At 38.8% G+C, this 26,153-nt stretch overlaps 2 protein-coding genes, 1 long non-coding RNA gene and 1 pseudogene across 4 annotated transcripts in view; 1 reads left to right on the top strand and 3 right to left on the bottom strand.

Moving 5' to 3' along the window:
• The window catches only part of LOC109061160 (CDAN1-interacting nuclease 1-like), a 790,471-nt gene that overhangs the window by 177,260 nt on the left and 587,058 nt on the right, over positions 1-26,153 (bottom strand). The gene's annotated exons all lie outside the window — the stretch shown is intronic.
• On the bottom strand, positions 10,024-15,241 carry LOC109088163 (annotated as a pseudogene).
• On the bottom strand, positions 16,156-25,096 carry LOC122148220 (leucine-rich repeat-containing protein 74A-like). The gene is given in 14 exon segments (XM_042774548.1): positions 16,156-17,004; positions 17,007-17,221; positions 18,954-19,039; positions 19,351-19,454; positions 19,548-19,698; positions 20,885-20,977; positions 21,240-21,434; positions 21,531-21,616; positions 21,702-21,783; positions 22,531-22,580; positions 22,670-22,763; positions 22,852-22,959; positions 23,026-23,207; positions 24,742-25,096. Coding segments are annotated over 14 exon segments (1,917 nt in total). The 5' UTR covers positions 24,866-25,096; the 3' UTR covers positions 16,156-16,657.
• Positions 22,380-22,975, top strand: LOC122148222. Its single transcript, XR_006162199.1, has 3 exons — positions 22,380-22,437; positions 22,707-22,823; positions 22,933-22,975. It is a non-coding gene; the product is annotated as an uncharacterized LOC122148222 (long non-coding RNA).

The following is a 26,153-nucleotide window of genomic DNA, read 5'->3' as shown; positions in this document are numbered from 1 at the left end:
ACATATCTCACACAAAAAAACATACTTAAGTGTTTTTTTCTGTAACAAAGTATTAGTATTTGTTACATTTATACTAGACTGTAAACAAGAAAAGAAGTGATTCAGTGATGACAAACGAATTTCAATTATTCTGTAAAGAATCTCTAAACAGGACAATCATTCAGTTGAAATCAGTTCAGTGTTCATTTAGTTAGCGTTCAATTACATGTGTATGTGGTGTTGCATGGAAGATGTCTGACACACTCGGTTAATATAATCAAGGATGTTTATTTGGGTCGTCCCCAGAGAGTAGGGGGGGGTTGCCAGGCCTGAGGAGGAACTGGAGACACTGGAAGATGATGTAGACACTAGGAAGAAAACACAGGAAGTAAGTAATGCAGGTGAGTATATCAATAGAAGAATTAGGGGAGAGTCCTCTACCATGTGAAACGAGATCAGACAATCTGGATGACTGAGGTGTTGTGCTCTTTATACAACCCGGTTCATGAGGTGTGCTGATTGAGTGACAGGTGCAAGTGCTGCAAGTCTCAGGGGATAGGGATCACTGGTGATGGGTGGTGGATGGAGGAGCCTTGGCCGATCCGTTACAGTAACGTCCATAGTTTAATTAATCTACTGTATAAGCAGAAACTTGGCGAAAAAACAGTGATGTCATCATACACCTCGATCCCATTGTCCATTACATTTTAATTTAGTCAATTTAGCAGAACGCTTTTATCCAAACCGACTTTACAAATGAGGACCAATGTAAGCAACCACAAAAACACACAAACGAAGGAGCGTAATGCGATATCTGTGCTCTACCACAGTTTCAGTTAGCTTAAATTCAGTACATGTGAGTAGCAAGGGCTTCCTTAAATAATATAAATAAATAAAAAGAAAACAGATTAGAATAGGAACAAAAAATAGAGCAAGCTAGTTGTAAGGTCTTTTTTATAAGATTGTATAGATAAATGAAAAGAAGAAATTAAGGAGAATACAAAAGAATTAGAAAGTAGTTAGCTTTATTTTTTAATTTTTTTTAAGAATAGAATTCCAATATTGAGTGCTATAGCAAGTTTAGAGGGTACAAATAAAGGAGGAAGAGAGTGTGTTTTAAGCCGAATTCTCTGAAGATGGCTAAGGAACTCAGCTGCTGGTGCATTGAGAGTTGAGTGCACGGTCTTCCACCAGGAGGGAACATTTAATTATAATACGTCCGTATGTTATAAAGTGTGACTTAGGTGCTGTCTTGTTGGGATGGCACAATCAAGCGACGTTCACTTGCGAGAACGCAAGCTTCTAGAGGTCACATAAGTTTGAAGTAATGAATTTGGTAATGGGGGTTGCAAGAAACCAGTGGATGGTTTTTGTATGCACACACCAATTGCCTTGAAATTTTATTGCGAGAAGCTATTAGGTAACCAGTGCACAATGATAAACAGAGGTGTGACTTGTATTCTTTTCGGCTAATTAAAAAATAATCTTGCTGGACCGCGTTCTGGAATTAATTGTAAAGGTTTGATAGGAACTGGCTGGAAGACCTGCCAAGAGAGGCATTGCCAATAGTCCAGCCTGGACAGAAAACAAGAGCTTGACACCAATGGAGATGGTGCAGCAGGGGGGTGTTGCGGAAAGAAAGGGCACTGAGAATTCTTAAGATGTTGATAACGCAGCCAAATCTGCAGAGACTGGACGGTTTTGCGAATGTGGTCCTGACGAAAGTTAGCTGATCATCAATCGCATAACTCCTGAAGGTTTCTGGACTGTTTTTGAGAGGATGTTAATGGTTGAGTGTCATAACTTGGTGAAATTGTGAATGCAACGGTGGGATTGCTGGATTAACCACAAGCAGTTCTTGTCTTGGCAAGGTTGAGTTGAAGGTGATGGTTCTTCATCCAGCAAGAAATGTCTGTAGAGAGACAAGCTGAGAATGTGAGCAGCTACCGATGGATATCAGGATGGAATGAGAGGTAGATTTAGAGTGTCATCAGCCATAGCAATGGTATGAAAAGCCATGTTCTGAATGGACAGAAACCTAATGATGCCATGTAGAACAGAGAAGAGAAGTGGTCCAAGAACAGAGCCCTGAGGCAACCCACAGTAGTTAGATGTTGCGACTTGGACAGCCTCACATCTCCAAGATACTTTGAAGGACCTATCTGATAGGTAAGACTCAAACCATCTGGAGTTGCGGTTCCTGAGATGCCCTTTGTCAGTAGGGTTGACAGGAGGGATCTGGTGGTTAACCATGTCAGAAAGCAGCAGACAGCTCAAGCAAGATAAGTATTGAAGATTTGGATTCTGCTCTTGCCAGTCGTTAGGGGCTTCAACAACCGAGATGCAAGGCAAGTCTCAGCTGAATGTCCACTTCTGAAGCCAGATTGGTTGCTGTCAAGGGAGGTTGTTCTGTGTGAGAAAGGCAGAGACTTGGTTGAACACAGCTCGTTCAAGAGGTTTTGCAATGAAAGGAATGAGGGAAACTGGTCTGTATTTTCTCTAAAAGAGATGGGTTGAGTGTGGGTTTCTTAAAGTAGTGGAGTTTATACTAGCCTGTCTAAATGTTTGATGGGAAAACACCAGTGTGGAGGGATATGTTAATGATGTGAGTGAGTGCAGGTACAACTGCAGGAGCAATGGCTTGAAGGAGATGAGATGGAATAGAATCAAGTGGACAAGTAGTAGGATGATTAGAAAGGATGAGTTTGGAGACTTCCGCCTCAGAGAGTGAAGAGAAGGATGTAAATGAGTGTATGTTTGCTGGTGAGGTGTGCTTGACGGATTGTGGTGTGGAAAATTGTGTAATGATGTTTTTAATTTTATTAATGAAAAACGTGGCAAAGTCGTCAGCTATTAGAGATGAAGCAGGAGGGGGAGGAGGAGGACAAAGGAGTGAGGGAAAACATTTTTAAAAAGCATGCAAGAGTTAGACGAATTGTTAATTTTGTTATGGTAGTATGTCCTTTTAGCAGTGGAGACATTAGCAGAAAAAGAAAAGGAAGAGAGGAGTGACTGATACACATTAAAGGTCAGTAGTATTTTTGGATTTGCGCCACACTCTTTCAGCAGCTCTAAGCTTAGAACGATGTTCACGTAGAACATCAGATAACAAAGGGGCTGAAGGGGTGGTACGGGTTGGCCTGGAAAAGAAGGGGCAAACAGTGTCTAAACAAGATGTAAGAGTGGAGCAGAAAGTATCATTAGCACTGTTAGCATCAAAAGATGCCAACAGTTTAGGGGAAGGAAGCGAAGATGAAACCATTGCAGATAGCTGGGAGGGTGAGAGTGAGCGTAGGTTATGTCGAAAGATGACATGTGGAGGGGTAAGTGATGTGTCAGGAACCATGTTGAGGTTAAGAGTGAGGAGGAAGTGATCTGAGGTGTGCAGTGGAGTAACCAGTACATGATCAGTGGAGCAGTGTCATGTGTAAATAAGGTCCATTTGGTTGCCTGATTTGTGAGTAGCAGTAGTTGACACTCGAATGAGATCAAAAGAGGCAAGCAGAGTGTGGAAGTCAGCAGATAGAGGTTTATCTAGGTGTATGTTGAAATCTCCAAGCATAACTAGGGGAGTACCATCCTCAGGAAAGGTTGAGACCAGCACATCTAATTCATCCAAAAAGTTACCTATTGGTCCTGGGGGTCGATAGACAACTACAAAATGTATTTTAAGAGGGTAGGTAACAGTAACTGAATGAGATTCAAAGGAGCTGTTGATACCCAATAATGGTAAAGGATTAAATTTCCAATCATTAGAGATGAGCAGACCAGTACCTCCACCTCTTCCAGTCAAACGGGGGGAGTGGGAAAATGAGAAATTATTGGAGAGGGCTGCAGGTGTAGCAGTGTCCTCTGGTTTGATCCAGGTCTCTGTCAGGGCCGTGAGATTAAGCTTTGAATGACTAATAATGAAAGTAATGAAATCGGCTTTGTTTACAGCAGACTGGCAATTCCAGAGACCAATAGAAAAAGAAAGTAGTGTATTAGCAGGACATAGGCAGAGTGTGCAGGTTGTTAAGATTGCGCTGCCTACATTGTGTGATGCGTGGTTTGCGAGTGGTAGTGATAGTAGGGAACACATAGTAAGAATTGGTTATACAAACTGAAACAGATGTGAAACAAGTAGAAGGGAAAAAGGATTAATCAAAACAATACTTATATCCCTTCCCGGTGTCCCTGCCCAGTGGAGTCGCACGGTAGAGTCAATGGTCTTCACACTCTTCAGTCTTCACACGAGGAGGTCTTAACAGGAGGGCTGCCGCGACCGCTGCCGTGGTTTACTCACCTTTTTTTATACCCGTCAAACAAAACTGAAATTGAATTCAGCTGAACACACTTTACTGTTTATCGCAATAAAGGTCTAAGCAAGTGCACGACACTGACACGGTATGCGATAGAGTGCGAGACCAAACGCAGCACGTCTCAACACAGTAAACAAACAAGCGTTTCCTAGCAACGACAACTGCGCTAAACCCTAATGAGACAAGAAATAAATACACTTACGATCTGCTTTTAACTTCCGCTGATTTAACTGCTTCTCTCAAAGGATATTTCTTTACACTGTCTTTTGCTAGCACTTGAACACACTTTACTGTTTATCACAACAAAGGTCTAAGCAAGCAAAATACACGTTCTCTTTCCAAATAGTGTCTATGCAGTCAAGTCAATAATAATGGCAAATATTAAGTGTCCCCAACTAAGCCAGTCAATGGCGACAGCGACAAGGAACCAAAACTCCATCGTTGACAGAAGGAGAAAAAATCTTGGGAGAAACCAGGCTCAGTCGGGGGCCAGTTCTCCTCTGACCAGATGAAACCAGCATGGCATGGTTTAATTCCAGGCTTTAACACAAGTTTTAACACAAGAGTTTTGTGGACTGATATCTTTTTGAATATTTCATCCAACAAACAGACTAATATTAGCATAGATGCCATTCTTCTTACGATGCATCAAGAACATCGGGTGTTATGGGAAGCTGAGTATCATCAGAATAACAGTGAAAAGTCTTGCATGTGTCACAGCTGCAGTTTTATCCCGGCCTTTTATCCTGGTTCTCTCATGTCTTGTTTTCCTAGATCTTGATATTCTGTCTGTTTATCTGGATTACTCTGTTTGCCTCAGACCTGAACTCTGTCATTGTTTGGACTGCTTATTGTGTTCAACCTCATGCCTCAAGACAAGTAAACAGTCAGCGATTAAATAAGAATAATAAATAATTACAAACAATAGGACAAAAAAAAAAAAAAAAAAAAAACTACCGTAGAACAAATAAATAAGAAATGCTACATACATTGTGTAAAGCAATCAAATCAAATCAAAAGTCTGCATATTTTTCACTGTATAAATTAAATATATATTTATTCTATTATATTCTATTATTATATATAGAAGCTGAACTAGGATTGTGTTCTAAGGTGGTTCTGATTTCTCTAGCCTTCCTCTTAGTGTGTCGATCAGAACACAGGAGTGGATCAGGAGGTCAACTTCAATCAAAGGGGTTTAGTGAACACTGACAATGCATTTGTTTGAGTGCATGTGTGTGTGTGGTTCCACAAATAAAACAGAAATAAAGAAATAATCAGCATAACAAGACAACTTCTGTATCAAAACAAATCACATTAATCTATACAATGTTATAGTGTACGTAAATACAATATACAGTATCAACTTTCAGTGGTAGTATACAATGCGATATAGAACTGTCATCATTTATGTAAACATAATCAGCACGGTTGAAACAAAAAGTTCCCGAATACTGGCAGTGACACAGTGTACAATACAGTACTCTCATATAAACTTTACAGAAATAATTCCCTGTATAATAGCAAAATAATATAAGTAAACATATACGCAACAGGATGATGATACAGTCAAGTCAAGTCACCTTTATTTGCATAGCACTTTTATACAATACTGATTGTGTCAAAGTAACTTTACAGCGTTTAATCAAGAAAATAGTTTTGTCAGTAATGCAAGTGGACAAAAACAAAGAGTAATTTTTCCAGCTATAGTTCAGTTCATTGATGATTCAGTGATGTCATCATGCAGTTCAGCTCTCTTCCAATAGTGTCTGTGCAATTAGTCAAACATCCCCAACTAAGCAAGCCAATGGCGACAGTGGCAAGGAACCAAACAGCGATGTTATATTTGTAAACTCAGCATATGAATGCACTGAACTAGCTAGTGACCTGTGACATTCAGCTGAATATTAAGATGATCAAGGATAGACTATGGAGCAAAACGGGTACTCACAATCAGTCACAGACACACAATAACACAAAAATAGGTTATTTCCCTGGTGACGATCGACAAGTGCACTAACCCCTGTCTTTCCAACATTGTTGAAGTTACAAAAGTGTTTTTTTTAAGAGCAGGGAGAGATTTTCTGTTTTCTTGTTGTTGTTCTTGTTTGATAAACATTAATGTCTTTGTCTGAGAATGACTAATGTCTTCATGTCAGAGATCACATCGATGCATCAGATCTGTTTTTTATCAGCACAAGGGGATCTACACAATATTAGGCAGGTTGTTAATGATGTGGCTGATCAGTGTATCCCATTTTAATTATTTTTCCATTTGCAAATCAGCTCAGAGAAGCATTTATTTCAGATAGAAATGAAATTTCATCTCAAGATGGCACCACGGACGGCCGCCTTGGTATCGAGCTCTCCAGTTGTTTTACTGTTTTTGTTAGTTTTTCCTGTTCATGAGGGATGAACTGCTGAACATTCGGCAGAGCACACCACACAATCTTCTACTGGTTTTTGATTATTCTGATGTTTTGCAGGATGTGGAAGAAATTTTATTTCTATCTGAAATATTAATATTATTATTAGTAGTATTATTTGCTTCACTGTACTAAAGAGTATTCTTTAGACTGTCTCTGAGTGCTTCAGTTTGCTTCAGAATGCTTGAGTTTTCAATGAGCTGAGAGAAAACAGGAAATCAATTTAATGTGTGTGTGTGTGTGTGTGTGTGTACAGGTATGTGCAAGACAAGTGTGAGACAGGAAATGTTATTTTAGCTTCTTAGAGGTCCTGGCTTCTTAGAAACACATTTCGAGTACAAAGGACAGATATGTTTATATGTTTTTCAGAAATTGCATTATGATTGGATGAGATCAAAGCATTTGATGAAGGTATAAATGTTGAGTTGGGGTGTTTCCTCTTGATCTCACTCTGCAGTCAACTTGGATGATTAAAATGGAAAATTGCCACAACACAGGACGTTGTAGTTGGCAAAGCAGCTGCGGTGTTCAAGCACTTAAAGACGTGCAAGCGAGCTGGCACACTCGTCAAGCTCAGACAGCACGGCTTTAGAGCGGCCTGCCCTGTGTTTCATGGAAACCTGGCTGAATGAAGCCATTCTGGAAAGTGCGTTACATCTGCCAGGCTTCCAGTTGTTCAGAGCGGATAACAAAATTCAAACAACACATTACATGTCCCACCAGAGACAAAAATATTTTGGACCACTTTTACACCACAAAAAGGGATGTATAGTGCTCCATCCCCCAGAACAACTTAAGTACTCTCTCTCTGACCACTGCTTGGTTCATCTTCTTCCAACCTACAGGCAAAAACTTAAATCTGCTTAGCCTCTAGCAAGATCTGCAAAGAGATGGACCAACGAAACAGAGCGGGATTCACAAACCTGTTTCGAATGGACTGATTGGAGTGTTTTTTTGAAGCTGCAGCCACTGACCTGGACGAGCTCACAGAGATGTAACGTCATACATCAGTTTCTGTGAGGATATGTGCAATCCTACAAGGACTTATTTAACATACACCAACAACAAACCATGGTTCACAGCAAAACTCAGACAGCTTCAGAAGTGGGGACATAATCTTGTACAATCAGGCCAGAAACACACTGAATAAGTAGATTAGAGTGGCTAAGATGAGCTAGTCTAAAAAGCTGGAAAACCAGTTTTCAGCTAACGACCCTGCTTCAGTGTGGAAAGGCCTGAAAGGCATCACAAACTACAAGACACCATCCCCCTGCACTGAGGCGAATCAACAACTTGCTGAAGACCTAAATGGGTTTTATTGCAGATTTGAAACTCCTGGTCTCACATCCCACATGCATTCTGACCATCTCTCTACACAACCATTAACAGCTCCAGCAACCCCTTGCACTTTAGATCACTGAAGATGATGTGCGTCAGGCCTTTAGGAAGCAGAAGAGCAGAAAAGCACCAGGCGCAGATGGTGTTTCACCAACCTATCTGAAATCCTTTTCCGACCAGCTGGCCCACATCTTTTCTCACATCTTCAACAGATCACTAGAGCTGTGCAAAGTCCCTGCCAGCTTCAAACGCTCCACCATCATCCCCATTACAAAGAAACTCAAATACACAGGACTTAATGACTACAGACCTGCTGCCCTAATATCTGTGGTTATGAAGTCGTTTGGAAGACTTGTGTTGGCTTATCTGAAAGACATCACTGGACCCTAACTGGACCCCCCTGCAGTTTGCTTACAGAGCAAACATTCCATGGATGATCCAGTCAACATGGGAATGCATTATATCCTACAACATCTGGACAAATCAGGGACTTATGCAAGGATCCTGTTGGTGGACTTCAGTTCAACCTTGAACACCATCATCCCAGCACTCCTCCAGACCAAACTAACCCAGCTCTCTGTTCCTAGCTCTATTTGTCAATGAATCAACAGCTTTCTAACAGATAGACAACAGCTAGTGAGAATTAGTAAATTCCATCCAACAGCTGCACCATCAACACTGGCCCTCCTGAACATGCTCAAAACAGTGGAGATGATGGAACCCACCTGTTCTCCCCCCACTCACCATCATGAACAGCACTGTGGCTGCAGTAGTCATTCAGGTTCTTGGGCATCACCATCTCTCGGGACCTGAAGTGGGACATTCCCATTTACTCCATTGTCAAAAAGGCCAGTTCAACCTGCCACAGGAACTACTCACACAGTTGTACTCTGCAGTCACTGAATGCATCCTCTGCACTTCCATAACTGTCTGGTTCAGCTCAGCTGCCAAAACTGACCTCAGAAAACTACAGAGGATAGTCCAGACTGCTGAGCAATCACTGGTACAACCCGCTTCAAGAACTGCACTCATCCAGAGCCATAGGCAGAAAATCCAAGTTTTCACAACAAAAACCCACCTAAATGCTACTCAAAACTAGCCCAAACTAAAATTTACTCCCCTGATCCAGTGTGAGTAAAAGAGCTTGTAAAATCATCCTGGACCCCTCACACCAGCTCACTTCCTCTTTGAACTGTTACCGTCTGCCCGACACTACAGAGCACTGAGCACCAGACATAGGAAAAGATTCTTGCCTCAGGCCATCTACCTCATTAACAGTTCTCCCCACTGTGCAATAAAGCATGTGCAATACCCAACTATCTTATATTTATTATACATATTTTACTGATTTAATATATCATACATCTATCCACATTTTCTTGCTTAATTTGTAGCACATCTGTACATACAACATACTTTCTATTGTCTTTTTGTCTATTTTTATTGTTTTTACATATTTATTTGTACTCATTTACTCATTTTGTTATCTGTGTCTTGTCATCCTGTCTGTGCACTGGAAGCTTCAGTCACCAAGACAAATTCCTTGTGTGTGTAAACACACTTGGCAATAAAACTCTTTCTGATTCTGGTTCTAAAGATAATATATTCAAAATGTGACCATGTGAAAATGTATCTGTTTTATTAGGTATGGATTTCATATGAATGTGTATGATATAAAACATATTTTTAAGTGAGGTCCACCCCTAACCATAACTGTAAGCTGATTGTACGAAAACGTTAAAATAATAATAAAAAGATTAAAATAAATAGTAAAACAGTTATGAATTTCCATGAGATTGTGTTTTCTGTTTCAGGAAAGACTGTTGTAAGGTACTGTATTCAGTTTGTCACAAAGGTTATGAGGGCCAGATGTACATTTTGGTGTGAATTAGTGTGTATGCAGACATGTGCATCTGCATGTTTTTACAGATTTTACAATGTCCTGATCAGCATTAAAAAAAAAACTCCACTCCAAGTCATAGTGCTCATAAGACTTTATTACACAAACAGAAATGCAGCACATTCATTGCTATTCTGTGTTTGACAGCTGCATAAAATATTCATATTTCTCAGGTTACTCGTCAATCAAGAGCTTATCTTTGGAGCCCTCAAGGTTGAACCAAACATGATAGCTGATGTAATAACCATTGTTGAACATGTAGAGTTTCTGATCGGTGGGTTGTAGTCCAAAGTAAACATAGGAATTCTGGAATTTCTCAAAGGGAATTAACATAGCTTTCCTGTTCGGTGCGTGTGTCAAAGGTGTAAAAGATCTCCTCAGTTTTAGTGTCTACAGACCTTGTGGCATACAGAACCCCACATATCATGAAAGTGTTTCCTACAGATGGTTTGTAAATACTGGTCTGCCAAACTTCCTCTACTTCAAATGACACTTCATTGATCTTCCCTAAAACCAACTTACCCTTCGATTCCACCGTGGCGTAGGTTACCCACAGGCCGGACTCATCGGCTGCAAAGTCCAGGTTCTGGTTGCCTGAGTAATGATATGAGAACTGGGCACTGGCCATAGGAATCACCTATACTCAACTTTTACACTGGTCATGTTGAGCTTTCCCATAGCAAAAGGGCTTCTGAACTGGTAGTACAGGGTGTTTTCCCGCACAATGTAGTTGTTTCCAGTGCCTCGCCAATCATATTTATTTTGGACATAAAGCTGATGTGTCTTAAAGGCTTGTCTCATGATCAGTTTGTAGTAGTCAGAGTACTGTGTGACTTTGCTGACCAGAGTGTCAGTAGAACCGGAGTACCAGTACATGTTTTCAGAGCCAGGCAGGGGCTTTGAGTCTTTGCCCCATCCTCCATAGATATAACCTGCACTCAGATCTGCATTCAGCTGGCTGACGATGGGTTTGCTGATTCTTCTAATTCCACCATGATTGCAGATTCCTGTAAAACAAGAAAATGAGTTTATAATTATAGATTTTTGAAAACAGAGTTGGACATTCAGTGTCTTGATGGAGAAAGACTCACCAATGTCGGGGTTAAAGATTTCATTATGGCGTCTCTCGCACTCTTCTAGTTTCTGCTGAAGAATGATATATTCTCGACGTGTCACAAGAACTTGGTTCTTATCATAGGTGATCTCCAGCTGAGTCAGTACAGCAATCATAACACTGATCTGTTTTTCATCAAAATTAAATTTAATCACAATATTAATCTAGGGTAAAAGGTACAAAATCGTCCTGAACAGTTCTTCACAGATCTAACATACTTTAGAGAATCTTTTAGAGAATCTAAATCACTTCAAGTCTTTGGGTTATTGTGGCACCCAGCAACACTACGAAAAACATGCAAACTCGACACAGTGATTTTGTAAGGCATGTTCCTGGATCGACACAGTGCATTTGTAAGCATAATTTGACATTGTAAACTTGGACCTCAAATCCGATTGGTTTATTGGAATGTTGTTACATGTTCACCAAAGATGTTGATCCAGGAAGTGATTTGAATTGTGAACCAACTTTGATTGTTGGCTGAACAAAGCCTCGCCTGGATGTTTGGAAGAGTTTGAATGTTAAAACCCTTCCAGAATAGTTTAGGCTCGGTAGTGTTGGTTTAGTACTAGTGTAGGTGTTGGACCTGCTTTGGCATGTTGTAACACCAACTTAGCTGGGGAAGATGGTCAACCAGCATGGTGTTTTTCTGGTGAAGCTGGTTGACCTGCTTGTTAAGCCACTTAAGAAACCTTTTGGGGAAACCAGCAGATCAGAAACAGGGTAGGCCATACATTTTTATTATACGGCTCTGTGAATACTTGATTGGTCAGTCGCGAAATTCCAAGGTATGTTATCCCTCGATAAACAACCGTGTGAAAGCTGACAACACAGGCTCATCCAGGGAAGTAAACATTACTTAAAGGGTTTCTCCACCCAAAAATTTTGTCATTAATCACTTACCCCCATGTCGTTCCAAACCTGTAAAAGCTTTGTTTGTCTTCGTAAACAATTTAAGATATTTTGGATGTAAACAGGGAGGCTTGTGACTGTCCCATAGACTGCCAAATAAATAACCAGTGTCAAGGTCCAGGAAAGTATGAAAATATTCATCAGAATAGACCATCTGCCATCAGTGATTTAACCGTAATGTTATGAAAACGTGTGAGTGAAGTGACATACAGGCAAAGTATGGTCGCCCTACTTTTATTAATACAGTGTGAACACACACACACCCGGACCGAGCAGTGGGTATCATTTATGCTGCGGCGCCCGGGGAGCAGTTGGGGTTTGGTGCCTTGCTCAAGAGCACTTCAGTCGTGGTATTGCCGGCCTGAGACTCGAACCCAATACCTTAGGGTTAGGATTCACACTCTCTAACCACTAGGCCACGGAAGGAAGCGACGAGAATACTTTTTGTACATGAAGAAAACAAAAATAATGACTTTCTTCAACAATTCCTCTCCTCTGTGTCTCTCCAAATCAGCGTAGTGCCATTTTGGCAATTTGGAGCTGTATGCAGATGGTTTACACTCTTCTGTGTTGCCGATGCACTGTTTGCTTTCAAAACCAAAGCGTAAATACACGTAAAAAGCGTATCCTTGTGGCACGGTTGAACCACTGATGGCAGATGAACTATTCTGATGATGGTGATTCTGATTTCATACTTTCCTGGACCTTGACACTGTTATTTATTTGGCAGTGTATAGGACAGTCACAAGCCTCCCTGCAATGCATCAGTGTGTTTTGGTTAGTGTTGAGGAGAGTAAAATTGTTTTTTTGGGTTTATATTCTCATGGGTGTCGCTACGGTGATGCGTATTTTTCATTTAGGGATGGAGTATCCCTTTAAGTCAGCATTATATGCTTGCTAGAAACAGTTTTTCTTGGTGAAAGCTTTGCATTTGGTTAGCTTATAAAATACTAAAACTCAATTAAATATTATGTTTATAATTAATAAAGGTTATCCTGGTACTCGCTCTCTCTCGTTTCATACAAACGCAGCTGCTGCAACAACTGTACGCTGTAATGGATTATAAAATAACTAACGTACTGGTAATATTTTAAAACAGTTTTGTCTTAAATCAATATATTTTGTAACCATAATTATTTATGTGTTGGAATGTTGTGTAATAAGTGGTTTGACTGCACCGTATACCTTAAATGTCCGTCAAGTTTGAACTTGCTGCTTACTTGCAACTGCTGTCTTCTCAGAAGCTTTGCATTCAAACATTTTAACTCAAATCAAATTTTGTTGTGTCTAATTATATGGCAAGTAGCCATGCAATAAGGGGTATAATGTACATCCAGCTGGTTGTTATCGCAGAATAACCCCCGAATGTGCTGTGCCTGTTGTCAGGGATTTTGAAAAGAATCAACTTCATTCCTGTACAATATCAAAAAAATTTGTTTTGGTCGAACTTACACCAAAGGTGCTATTTATGCTGATTGAGCAGAGGTTCATAAAGTTTCACCTGTTTGCGTATGGATATGAGCACGGCAGAGGTGGTTTGTATAGATGCCCGCAGCTCCACAATTAGAGCCTCCACCTGCTTGATCTTGATTTTCACCTCCTCTATGTGGAGCTCACTGTAGGAGTCGGGGTCATCCTCCATCAGCTCGATCAGCACTGTCAGGTTCATTATTTTTGCTACATAGACCTTAAGTTTAACCTCATAAATCTCCACCTGCACAAGAACGGTTAAAGAACAATTAGCTTCTGCATGTTTCACTTCAGTTTAATCTCATGAGTTCTTAAGGCTGTACCAAACCTTGCTAATCTCCATCTCCAGTTTGTAGTTGATCTCAACTGCTGTGCTCTCCAGCAAGATGAGCTCTCCGATTGGAAATGTGCTGTTGGGAAGGAAAGCCTCACAGATACATTCTCCTCCGGAGGCGCTACCCTCAGCCCAGGGGACTCAGTGCCTACAGAAGACAAGTAAAAGACTTCAATCTTTCTCCTCTTCTACAACAGCAAGATGAATTTACATTCATGCATTTGGCAGACAACTTCACCTGAAGACATTAACATTGCATTCAAAGAGTTCACTGTATTAGTTCATGCACTTGTTGGGAATCATACCCATGACCACCAAACCCTTCCAGAAGCAAGACTGGACACCCCTGCCCTACTGTTTGAGCTAGAGGCACACTACTAATAAATGAAATGATTCCTGAGGTTTTGTCTGTGAAAAACCTGTAGAATGTTATAAGCCTTTATATCTTCTCACCTGGTCTACTGTAATGGTAATCTCTCAGTGCCACCTGTCCTACCTGCAACTCATTCAGACTAAAGGAAGTTATTACATTAGTTATGTTTTTCTCCACTGGCTTCCAGTACAGAATTGAATACAAGGTGCTACTCTTTGTTTGGTGACCAATTCTCACTATTAACTAACTATTAACTATGACTTTTGCTTAAATAAACTCCTAGTTTGCTGCTTATTAATAGTTAGTAAGTATTTTGTTAATTTTAGATACATTTACATTACATTTATGCATTTGGCAGAAGCTTTTATCCAAAGCGACTTACTGTGCATTCAGGCTATATATATTTTTTTACCATGTGTGTTCCCTGGGAATCGAACCCACGACCTTTTGCACTGCTAACGCAATGCTCTACCACTGAGCGACCTTAACAGGTATGAGGTAGTTGTAAGGGATCTAGAATACTGTTATGCAGAGTAAGGCATTTATATCTGCTTTATAAGTACTAATAAACAGCCAATATGCTAGTAATATGCATACTAATAAACAAGAGAACTGGTCCCTCGACTAAAGTGTTACCCTTTGTTTTTAAGGCTATACATGGCTCAACTACATTACATTTACGTTGATCATTTATACACTTTCAAGTACGTGAGATCTTCCAGTCAAAATTTTTAAAATCTGTCCCTTTAAAATCTATGGGTGAACATAGTTTTTCTCTTGTGTCTCCTAAACTGCACTAAACTGCTGCTGTATGTCATATCTTCTCCAATAGATGAACCATTCAAATCTCAACTTAAGACCTATTTTTTGAGTAAAAGCAATGACAATGGTGTCTATAAGTCTCATGTCTCCTCTAGGTCAGAGTTGTTTCATGATGCTTCCTGATAATTTACCTGTATAGCTTTTTTGTTCAGTTTCAGCTGCTTTTAAACAGGTGAATAGAGATAAACTTGTACTGTACTCACCCCCTCGACAACAGCAGACCTGAAGAGGACGAAATAAAGAAGCGCGGCGATCATCGTGCATCAGTTAGTTGTGTTGTAGGAATAGAGCTCTCTGGCTTTTAAAGACCATCATATCTTATGACATCATCAGCATCTGGACATTTCACAGCATTATTCTCTGACAACTGATGATGTTCATTTGCTTATGTCCTTTACACAACACCTCCAAGGCAATGTACTTTGTTGATTTAAGGCAGTGGTCAGATTATGTTGAAACAGAAACAATAAAAACAATCCAGGTGTGCTTTCACACCAAATATGTTATCAGCAGTCCAGGACACTGCCATGTGGTGCATTTCAGATAAACTGGCACTAAAAAGGAATGATGTCACCCAATGTAACCCAATCTATCAGTAAGAAATATGATCAAAAATAAAATAAGCAAAATCAACTAGTCCCAACTGAGCAAGACACTACTGAGCATCTTAATTTGGCATAAAATCGGCAACCTTATTATTATGTTGAGTAATAAAACCAAATAAACTGAATTTGCATCCTGGTGCCATCTAGGTTATTTTAAGGTGCCATTTAGTAAATTGCATAATAAATTTGCCAATTCTCTCTCAGTCAGTTTCAAAAGTAGTACTTAACAACTAACATGACAAATACTTTACATTCACATTTCCAAAGTGTTTACATACATGAACATAAGAAAGAAAATTTATACAATATAATTAACCAAGTAAGACAAAAATGTCCATATATCCCACATGGTATATTGCAAGACTTCTGAGCTCCCAGATACAACTTTATGGCAATGTCAGCTTTATACAACACAAGTTGATCAATTTGCTTTACAATGTCACACAGGAAAGCACACATCACACAGGCAACACATTTAATAAATTGAAACTGAAAACAGGTGTGTTTTGTTTTTCTATGTCAAAGGGGAGATCTCTTTTTAAATAGGATGTGTCCTGAAATTTAATTAATGGATGCCAGTGCAGGGAGACCAAGGCAGGAGTAATATATTCACGTTTTATAATAACCATTAAGAGTCTAGCAGCAGAGGTTTGAACGTTTTTGAAAATTAGATATAGATGACTGGCTAATTCCCTTATATAAAACATTGCAATAGTCAAGTCTTGATCATATCAAAGCATGGATTGCAATTTCATATTCGTTTCTTAAGAGATTTGGAGTTTATCCTTTTTTAATTTTCTTTCGGCCTGCCTAAGCTTGTCTACAATGCCGTCTATCATCATATAACCAGGGATTAGAACAGTTTTTACTACATTTACTATTTAAACACATCTTTACAGGTTAAATCTTAACAGATGAAGATGTTCATTCACTTCCATGTCCTGAAAAAAACATTGTTGGACACATTATAATCCTCTCTAAACATTGTGACAAAATCCATACAAGAAGAAGAAAAAGGCCAACGAAAATGTCCTTATTCACTGAAAGTCTTCATCACCACAAGGACACCATGTCCATTTGGTGTTATATCTTTTCTTTTCTTTTCTTGGTCTTCTTTTTCTTCCCCTTACCTCTTGTTTTACTGTTTGGCTCAGTGTTTAGCGCGGGCCTGGATCTGGTCAGGTTGGCTGTGGGGCTGAGTTTACTGCTGGACACGCTTGGGTTGGACCTCGAGTGCATTCCCTGGGCAGAAGCAGGTTTGCTGGTGGATGGTTTAGGGATGCTGGCGAAGAGATTCGGCTGGGAATACGAGCGCATGCCTGGTGAGCTCGAGGGGTTCCCTATCATGGGAAGATGCACATGCTCGCTGCTCATGTTATTGACAGAGTAGCGCCTGCTGTTGGACATGATTATATGATGCCAGGAGCTGAGGGGGTCGCAGAGAATGGCTGAAGGCCGCTGGAGTCCTCTTTGGCAGCACCTGGTGATATTATCATGGAGCTCCGTGGAGTGACGGCCTCTACGGCGCTCTCAAAGGTTTTAAGGATCCTGTCACTCTTCTGCTTCTCCTTCTTCTGCCGGGACCGGGATTTTCGCAGTTGGCGCCTGTGGTCTCGCATCATCTGTTTCCTAGTGTCTGCCAGGCCTCTGTAGGGTAGCGAGACATTCATTCAGCAATAGTAACTGCACCGTGAACGTCTTTTTTCTCAGCAATGTAATATAGACCTAAAACTCCTAGGCTGTGTTTACACCGCAAGGTACAGTTCCAATCTTTTGACCAAACCTGCCTTTTTACTTTCAGCTTGTATCCTACATCTGTGTTTTCATTAATCTCCATCTCAAACTGGAGAATTTCAAGTGAGCGCCACACTGATCCTCAGGTTTTGAATGGTTTGCACAGATGTGAAGTGTTGGTAAAATCTAGAAAGCAGGATTGGTGGAACTACACTCTTGGGAATTATGGGTTCAAAGTATCCACTTCAACACTTTCTTACACGAAATGAGGACAACTGTGCAATCCCTGTGCACAAATGTGTCATCGCACACTGAATCAGATATACCCCTTTAGACTTGGGTCAGATGTTCATATGCCGGATATATGTAAAATATTGGATAAAGTATCAGATATACGTAGAATATATTCACATATCTGATATATATAAACCACATTTGGAACATGATTGGATTGGATACGAAAAAGTCTGATCTTGTGTGTTTTTTTCTATTTACATGTGTGTAGCAAAATCTCTGTAAGATATTTTGTACCTATGTAAACACACCTCTAGTAAACTAAAAATTGTCACAAAACTGAGTTGTTAGCAACAAGTTACCAGCAAATTCTAATCAATTGTGAGTCAAGTTTCTTGTGTGCTTCATGTGAGGAAAAAGTTGAGTGTACAAAAAAAAAGAGTAGAAAAATGTGTGCAAAAGGCATGGACAATGAGATCTGAGCAAAAAAACCAACACAAATGTAGGCAGTGTCTCCACTGTGCTGAGACTGACACTGTCATTCTGTCAGTGTGACAATACTCACCTTTAATATTTCCTTCATCATTGGCTGATTTCTCAACTTAACGTCACTTGTGTGATAGTCCGGTAATAAATTTTTGCATTTGTCAAGCTTTGGTATTTTTTTTGTCGAGCACCCAACTTGAGCATTTTGCCAGAGATTTGTGTGCTTTTGTTTTGTTTTTGCTGAGTATTCAATGCAATAATGCCTAATCCACAAATGCTCTTTAATCAGTTAAACTGATGGAAATGCACAAACATGAAAATGAGAAAAAAGTAGCCTTGGCAACTACCTGAAATAATTAATTCTTTTAATTTTTGTATTTTATTTTTTTTTTGTTAAAATTAGTTTATTTCAAGTAACATTTTTTTAATGGTTTTGGTTGACTATGATAACCCTGGTACACACTAATCACTGAGTCACTGACTACTTTCTGCCACTCTCTGAAGTCAAGTGGTTTTTAGCGTGTACTCAGCTACTGTCCCTGAAAAGAAGGTGACATAATTATAACATAAAAAAAAAACAGCTAGCACTAACAAAAGCTTCAAGGAATATACTTTCATGCTTACTGTAATATTGTAGAGCTGATGTTTGAACACTGATGTAGAGCACTAAAAATTAGTAACTTATGAGTTTTCCTTTACTGCCTATTTTGAAAGTTGGTAGTAGAGCAGTTATATTGGGTTTGGATTTGTTGTTTTGTTTTATGATGATGTTTATGCATATGTATAGGGTTTGGATTAGTGCTTATGTTTTTGGTATTGATTATTGATTATTGTTTATGATCATGTTTCATGCATTTGATAATGAATGTCTTCTTAGCTCAGTGTTGAGGGTAGTTTTTATGTAGAGCGGTAAGAGCGAGCTGACCTGTAGTCCACTATGCCTGTTCGGTCTCTGTCCAGTCTCTGAATCAACTCCTCAATCTGGAACTTCTCCAGTGGGATGCTGGATTGCTGGATCAGATACAAAATGTAAAAAATAAAAAGTCATTTGATGCTTAGGCCTAGTTTTAAACTGATGTTTGGACTCATCTGCTCGTTCTTAAACCATTGTCCACATGTCACAATAGTGGTGCTGTGATGATTAAAGCATTGAAATAACACAACTGGAAGTCTGGGAATAACGTAATGATCAAAACCTGTAAACAAATGAAAACTCTTATATTTGAGCATGCTTTTGACTAGATTGCAGCTCTGCTCACAATTCATGGATTTGACATTGTACTTTACAGGAAAGTGGGACTTTCTTAGACCCCGGTCAATACCTGAACGGCTTTCCTGAAGTCTACGACAGGAACACGCATTGTCCCGTCCTTGTCGATGTTACGGAAGAAGTCCCACAGGCGAAGCTTGCGCTGATCAAGGTAATCTCCAGAAGACAGTTCAGCAAATGCAGAGAGACAGCAGATTTGAGAAACACATACTCCAGATTACAGCAGATATCATTCTCACAAGTGTAGACTATGTACCTGAATGACTTTCATGGGGTCAATGCGTTTGCGAGGCTTTTTGGCGATGAAGCCTCCAACGCCTCCATACTGCACCTCCAGACTGGGATGTTCCTGACAGATCAGCTCCAAGAGCTGAACGAAGTTCTCATTCACCAGCACGTTCTACAACACATCTCAAATGATAGAAAACACATGTTATGCCCATTCTAGATTTTATTTTTTATTTTTTTTTTATTATTATTAACTGGTAGGTCTGTCCCATAGTTATCACAGTTAGAACAGTAAAATAAATACAGGACAAAACACATCCTGAAAGGTCTTTGGTGATGTCAGAGGTCATATGTCCAGTCAAACTCTACAGTATTTTTACACAAATTCAGTTCACATAAAAAATGACAAGTTAGATTTATGTAGGAAAATATGGAATCCTGTATAAGACCACTTGTATGATCCTATAAATCTGATCTTTTATAATTGTATGTATCTCATGCAATTTCATGTTTTTATATATATATATATATTATGCCTTCGAGATGTAAGAATTCTGATCTTTTGACTTGACTAACCTTCAAGTATTGTATGTATCAAGAATATTGTTTTTTGACATCTTTGTTTCAGACTGATAGATACAAAGTATTTGGTAACATTCTAGATTAGGAAACACATATTAACTATTAACTTTCTCTCAATAAACTCATATTTTGCTGCTTATTGACTAGTAAGTAAGGTAGTAGTTGTAGTTGTTATGTTTGTTGTATTGGGGTTAAGGGATCTAAAATATAGTCATGCAGAATAAGACATTTACTATGTGCTTCATAAGTACCAATAAACAGCCAATATGCTAGTAATATGCATAATAGTTAGTGAGAAATGGTCCTTAAAATAAAGTGTTACCATTAATTTGTTTCCCTCACTTTAGTAAATCATGTTGTGCAGGGCTGCAAAATTTTATATAATAAATGCATTTTTAGCTTTTGTGTCTGTGTCTAATCTGTGTCTCAGCTGCGGCACGTTTTCTTTAAAGACCACAGAGAATACGCTTTCAGCTGCATGAATAATGTGCCGTTCTGCCTTGCGGTGTCCAGTGCTTGTTTTTTTTTAAGGTACAGAAGATATTGAAGTCTGAATCAATGCACAACTCATAAGCCTAATATTTTTAATATTCTAGAATAGCAACAGTAAATGCATAATGCATAATAATTCGTGTTTCTGCTTCTAGTCACAATTGCAGTAATTACAGTGAAGGTTTAAGTGATAAAGCTTAAGTTATAAATAATAACAGCTCTGCTAATTATAAAAAATGTACATTTATACTGTGTATTGTGTGCGATGACGCTCCTGCACTCACGCATATGTTGATCTCCTCGATGGCAGTTTTGGGTGTGTTCTTGACCACATTGATCAAAGTAAGAGCCTCCACTGTCAGTGAGTTATACGCCAGCTGTAAGAAAAACAGTTATCATTATCACACAAGACACTTTCAACATCCGTGTAAAATAAATGGGATTCCGCCTTAAAAGGACTCAAATTTGCTATATTTAGTCTATGATGTCTGAGATGCCTTGTAACATAATTTAATTGCTCATTATTCAAATGAGTTATTGCATATGATCATGATGCACTGTACTCGTGCAATGTTTAAAAAGGTGATTCTAATCTAATTTGACATAGTATTATTCGGTCTAAAGAGCCGTGTGACGCACCTGCAGCACTCTGAGCGTGTCGTTGGCCTCCAGGCCCTTACACAGCAGGCTCGCTCCTTCATCGCTGATGCGGTTGTTGTTGAGGTCCAGGTGAACCAGCGTATTGTTGAACTTTAGCGCTTCACCCAAAGCCAAAGCGCCCTCATTTCCAAAGCCATTAAACGAGAGGTCTAAGTGTTTCAAAGTCGTGTTGACCTGATGACAGAGCAAGACAGCCTGACTCTCTGTGACACTGAGCAGTATGTGTGTGTGTGTGTGTGTGTGTGTGTGTGTGTGTGTGTGTGTGTATACCTTCAGTCCAGCACAGAAAGCTACAGCTCCTTTCATTCGCAGATGATTCCAGCTCAGGTCAAGAACTTCTAAACCGTCATTATTTGCTGCACGAACATACATGTATTTATTGTGCTTGCTTTCTTTGTGTCGTGAAGTCTAACTCTCACACATCAGACGTGTCGTATTCACCTATCATCTGACCCAGATGTTCACCGCCTCTGCCGCAGAACTGATTGTGACTCAAATCCAGCTCCTTCACTCTGTAGTTGCTCTGAGAACATACAGATGTTTCTATTCTCAGGAACTAGAGTTGAGATGTATTCAGTTTCTGTAACTCATGCATCAGGTGCAGTGTGTAATTTCTGCAGAGAAAATCCTCAGAGCCCGATCAAAAACACTGTGTGTTATCAGGATACTTTGTTGTAGATCATCAATAGAGTGTATTAGACCAGTTTGTGCTATGCTTAACTAAACTACATCATCATGCATTTGACAGACACGTCTATCAAAAAAAAGATTTGCATAGCATTAAAGGTACACATTTGATCAGTTCTGGCTTTCCCTGGGAACTGAAGCAGTGACCGTGTTGTTAGTGCCATTGCTCTACTGTATGAGCGACAGGAAGACTTTTTAAATAAGTAAATAGCAATGTAATAGCATAATTTGTCTAAATGAGTGATGTAATTACTTATGTTTTGTTGCAAAGCCTGTGTCAGACTAATACAACTATAGTTTTTACCTAAAAACAAACATGTTGTTCCAATCCACATGACTTACTTTTTCTGTGAGACACAAAATAAGTTATTTTGGGAATGGTCTCAACTTTTAGTCCATATAATGGAAGTCAATGGTCACCAAAACGGTTTGGTTACCATTTGTGTATTGCTGAAGAAAGAAAGTCCTATGGATTTGGAAAGAGGTGAAGGTGAGTAAATGATGACAGAACTTTAATCTTTGGGTGATTGATCCCTTTAATTACATTTGTTTGGTATAAACGGACTGTGGTGCATGAACTTACAGCAAACGCATCTGCAAACCATCTGGCATCATCTTCAGCAAATTTATTCCCTGTGAACATAAAACAATCTGTGTCACTGTGAATCAGGTTATTTATTCATATGATCGTGCTGTATGCACATACAGTATGCATGAAATACCCGACAGTTTTAAGGATTTAATGGAAATGTTTTCCAGGAGCATCTTTGCGACGCACTCGGCTCCAGCAGACTGAAGATGATTGTCAGAGAGATCCTGGAAGACACCAGAAGTTAACATTTTGCTTCCCTCTAGTGGACAAATGCATCACAGCAGGTACATGAGAACAGTAGGATGGACTTACAAGATTGTGAATGGTGAAATTGGCCCTCAGCATCTCCATGAGATATCTGGCTCCTTCGGCTAACAGGAAGTTGTCTGCCAGCTCCAGGGTTGTGGTGTGCATGTCTGTCTACACACACAGAGCGTCTGAGATCAGCTGTAGATCATCACAAACATCAGAGACGGTCAGTCTTACCACGAGCGCGATGGCCAGGGCTTTTGCTCCCAGAGGACCGAGTCCGTGATGGTTGAGGTTAATGGTGGCAGAGCCCAGGTTCCTAAGGAAGTATCTGACAGGAACGACTCCCACCAGCTTACAGGCCTGCAGGTACAGTTCTTCAGTGGACAGATCCTCCCTGATGAGCTTCAGCTCTGATACTGCAGAAAAACACCACAGACCGTAACATCAGCTCAGCTTGTGAAATATTCTCCAGCGTGACGTTTGATGCGAGGAAATACGATGCACCGTTTATGGTTGACGTTCCTGATAATAAGAATGCAGTTACACGCATTTATGATAGAGTTTCTATTTCTTTTGTTTTGCGTTTATATTTTGAACTGAGCTAAATGTGCTGCTGTTGTTTTTGCTGATTTGATCACACAAGAAGAACAGAAGAAGAAAATCAAGATGAAGCCAGTGTCTCCAGCTTTATATACATTACTGTTTAAAAGTTTGGGATCAGAATGATTTTTAATAATGAGTTCAGAGTTTCTTCTGCTCACCAAGGCTGCATTTATTTGATCATAAATACAGGAAATGTAATATTGTGAAATATTATTATGATGTAAAATAACATTTCTCTATTTTTATATACACTAAAATCTAATTTATTTCTGTGATGCGCAGCTGTATTTTCAGCATCATTACTCCAGTCTTCAGTGTCACATGATCTTCAGAAATCATTCTAATATGATGATTTATTATCAGTGCCGGAAAACTGATGGATAAAAGTTAAAAAGAAGAGCATTTATTTAAGATAGAAATCTTTTCTAACAATATACACTACAGTTCAAAAGTTAGGGGTCAGTAAATATTTCTTCTTCTTCTTCTTCTGTTTTTTATTTTTTTAGAAATTAAAAGTTTTATTTAGCAAGTATGTGTTAAATTGTTAAGAAGTGATAGCAAAGATTTATAATGTTAGAAAATATTTATATTGTGAATAAATGCTGTTTTTTTATTATTATTATTCATCAAAGAATCCTGAAAAAAGTATTGCAGTTTCTAAAAATATTTGGCAGCACAACTGTTGCCAACATTGATAATTCTAATAATAAATCATCATATTAGAATGATTTCTGAAGATCATGTGACACTTTATACTGGAGTAATGATGCCGAAAATTCACCTTTGCATCACAGAAATAAATTATATTTTAAAGGATATTAAAATAGAAACCATTATTTTATATTGTAATATCATTTCGCAAGATTATTATTATATTTTTTTTCTATCACAATTCTGAGAAAGATGAAAAAATTCACAATTACTTTTTTTTAAAAAAGACATTTATTTCAGTGACAGTAACAAGCTTCCAAAGAAGAATAATTTACATTTTGTGCCTAAACATAAACATAAACATTTAATTATTTATTTAGATTATTTATGCCTATTTTTCACTGATTCATTGAATGCATTGTTCCTTATACATATAAAGCTGCTTAATACTTTCAAAACAGATTTTAATTACCACATGCGTCCTTCCACCATGCTCCAATGAAAATGGATTTATTACATGTGATTAAATATTACAAATTAAATAGTTGAAAGTTTTCTAAACTAATGGTACGACACGTATGATTACATGTTTATGGGTGATTAAAATAGTGAAGAATGAAATTAATTACTATACAAACAATGTGTCTGTATGTTTGGTGCCTCATTTCAAATGTGCAGCACAAAGCCCGACCTTACCCTGAGCGTCCGGCTCTGTGTCCCCTTCATCCTCCAGAATCACATCGTGTGGATTCTCACAGTCGGTCAAGCTGAGGGAATCCAGAGAGAGACTGTGAACACTGAAGTCTTCATCACCCCTCATCTTCTACATACAGTTATCAGTGTCATATGAAGGGCTGGTGTTGTCTAGTATGAAGCTGGTTTATGTCTTAGCAACAGGTGTATATGTGACACCTGCACTACTGCTGGAATCCACCTGCGCATGCGAAGAGAAAGTCATTAAAAATGCATGTCAGACACAGTCAGACGGAGACTCACGCTCCTGCACAACCACTGAAACTGCAGCCAAACACTTCAGAACTAGTGTCAGGGTTTGTGTGGTGTGCTGTCTGGAGTCATTTCTCTTTTTCTTAAAGGTGCACGAACTGCATGAATGAAACACATTCGCTATAATGCAGTTGTCATGGCCACTGATCAGGTGATCTATCAGATCATTAAAACATTGGATGAAATGAATCTCACGTATGTTCATGCTCAGGTCAAAACATTGTGATTAATCAAATATTTATTTATTTGTTTGTGTGTGTGTTTGTTTATGTATCTGGCATGAAGAATCCAGGATGCATGAACTGAACAAACGTAAGCTTGAATGCAGTCTCACTTTGTATGAAAGTGTCTGCCAAATGCATACATGTAAAATAAATAAATAAATAAATAAATAAAGCCATAAATGTTTTGATCTGAGCATGAGATTTACTGTATTCCATCTGAACAATTTCAAGGATGTCTTTGTCTTCTGAGAACTCTTTTTCAAGGTAGGAGGCCATCTCTTTCATTTTTTTTTGCATAACTGATCAGTGGCTATATTTATTTATGTTAATAATAATATCTTGGACGATGCATTATGTTTAAACTCATCACTTAATACTCTAGGTTGCAATTTTAGTTTTTAAAGGAGGCATTTTACCCGTCTTACCATACATGATGCTTTTATAGATAATATATAACAGGTATTGTAAGTAGAATAAATGTAACTTAACCAAAAACAATTTCTTTTTTTAAAATTAAAACATTGTTTATCATGTAAAAAAAAATAAAAATAAATAAATCTTTAAAATATCCTTATAGTTCCTCAACTATGCATAAATATCTTTCTTGGGAATAAAAAAAAATTACATTATTGAATGTTGAATGTTTCAAAGAGTCATCAGAAAGCAAAATATTTCACCTGTACAAAAGTTTGGGGATAAATGATTTTTTATAACATTTGAAAAATCAATCCAAAATATGGATTGTAATTCTTGTGTGTGAGTGTGTGTGTGTGTCTGTGTGTGTGTGTGTGTGTGTGTGTGTGTGTGTGTGTGTGTGTGTCAGTGTGTGTGTGTGTGTGTGTTGTGAAAGACCTGGTGTGTGTGTGTGTGTGTGTGTGT

Source organism: Cyprinus carpio, chromosome A17 (genome assembly GCF_018340385.1).
Source record: "Cyprinus carpio isolate SPL01 chromosome A17, ASM1834038v1, whole genome shotgun sequence".
Lineage (NCBI taxonomy): Eukaryota > Metazoa > Chordata > Actinopteri > Cypriniformes > Cyprinidae > Cyprinus > Cyprinus carpio.
Note: the sequence above shows the minus strand (reverse complement) of the source record. Positions and strands in the feature narration are given on the sequence as shown.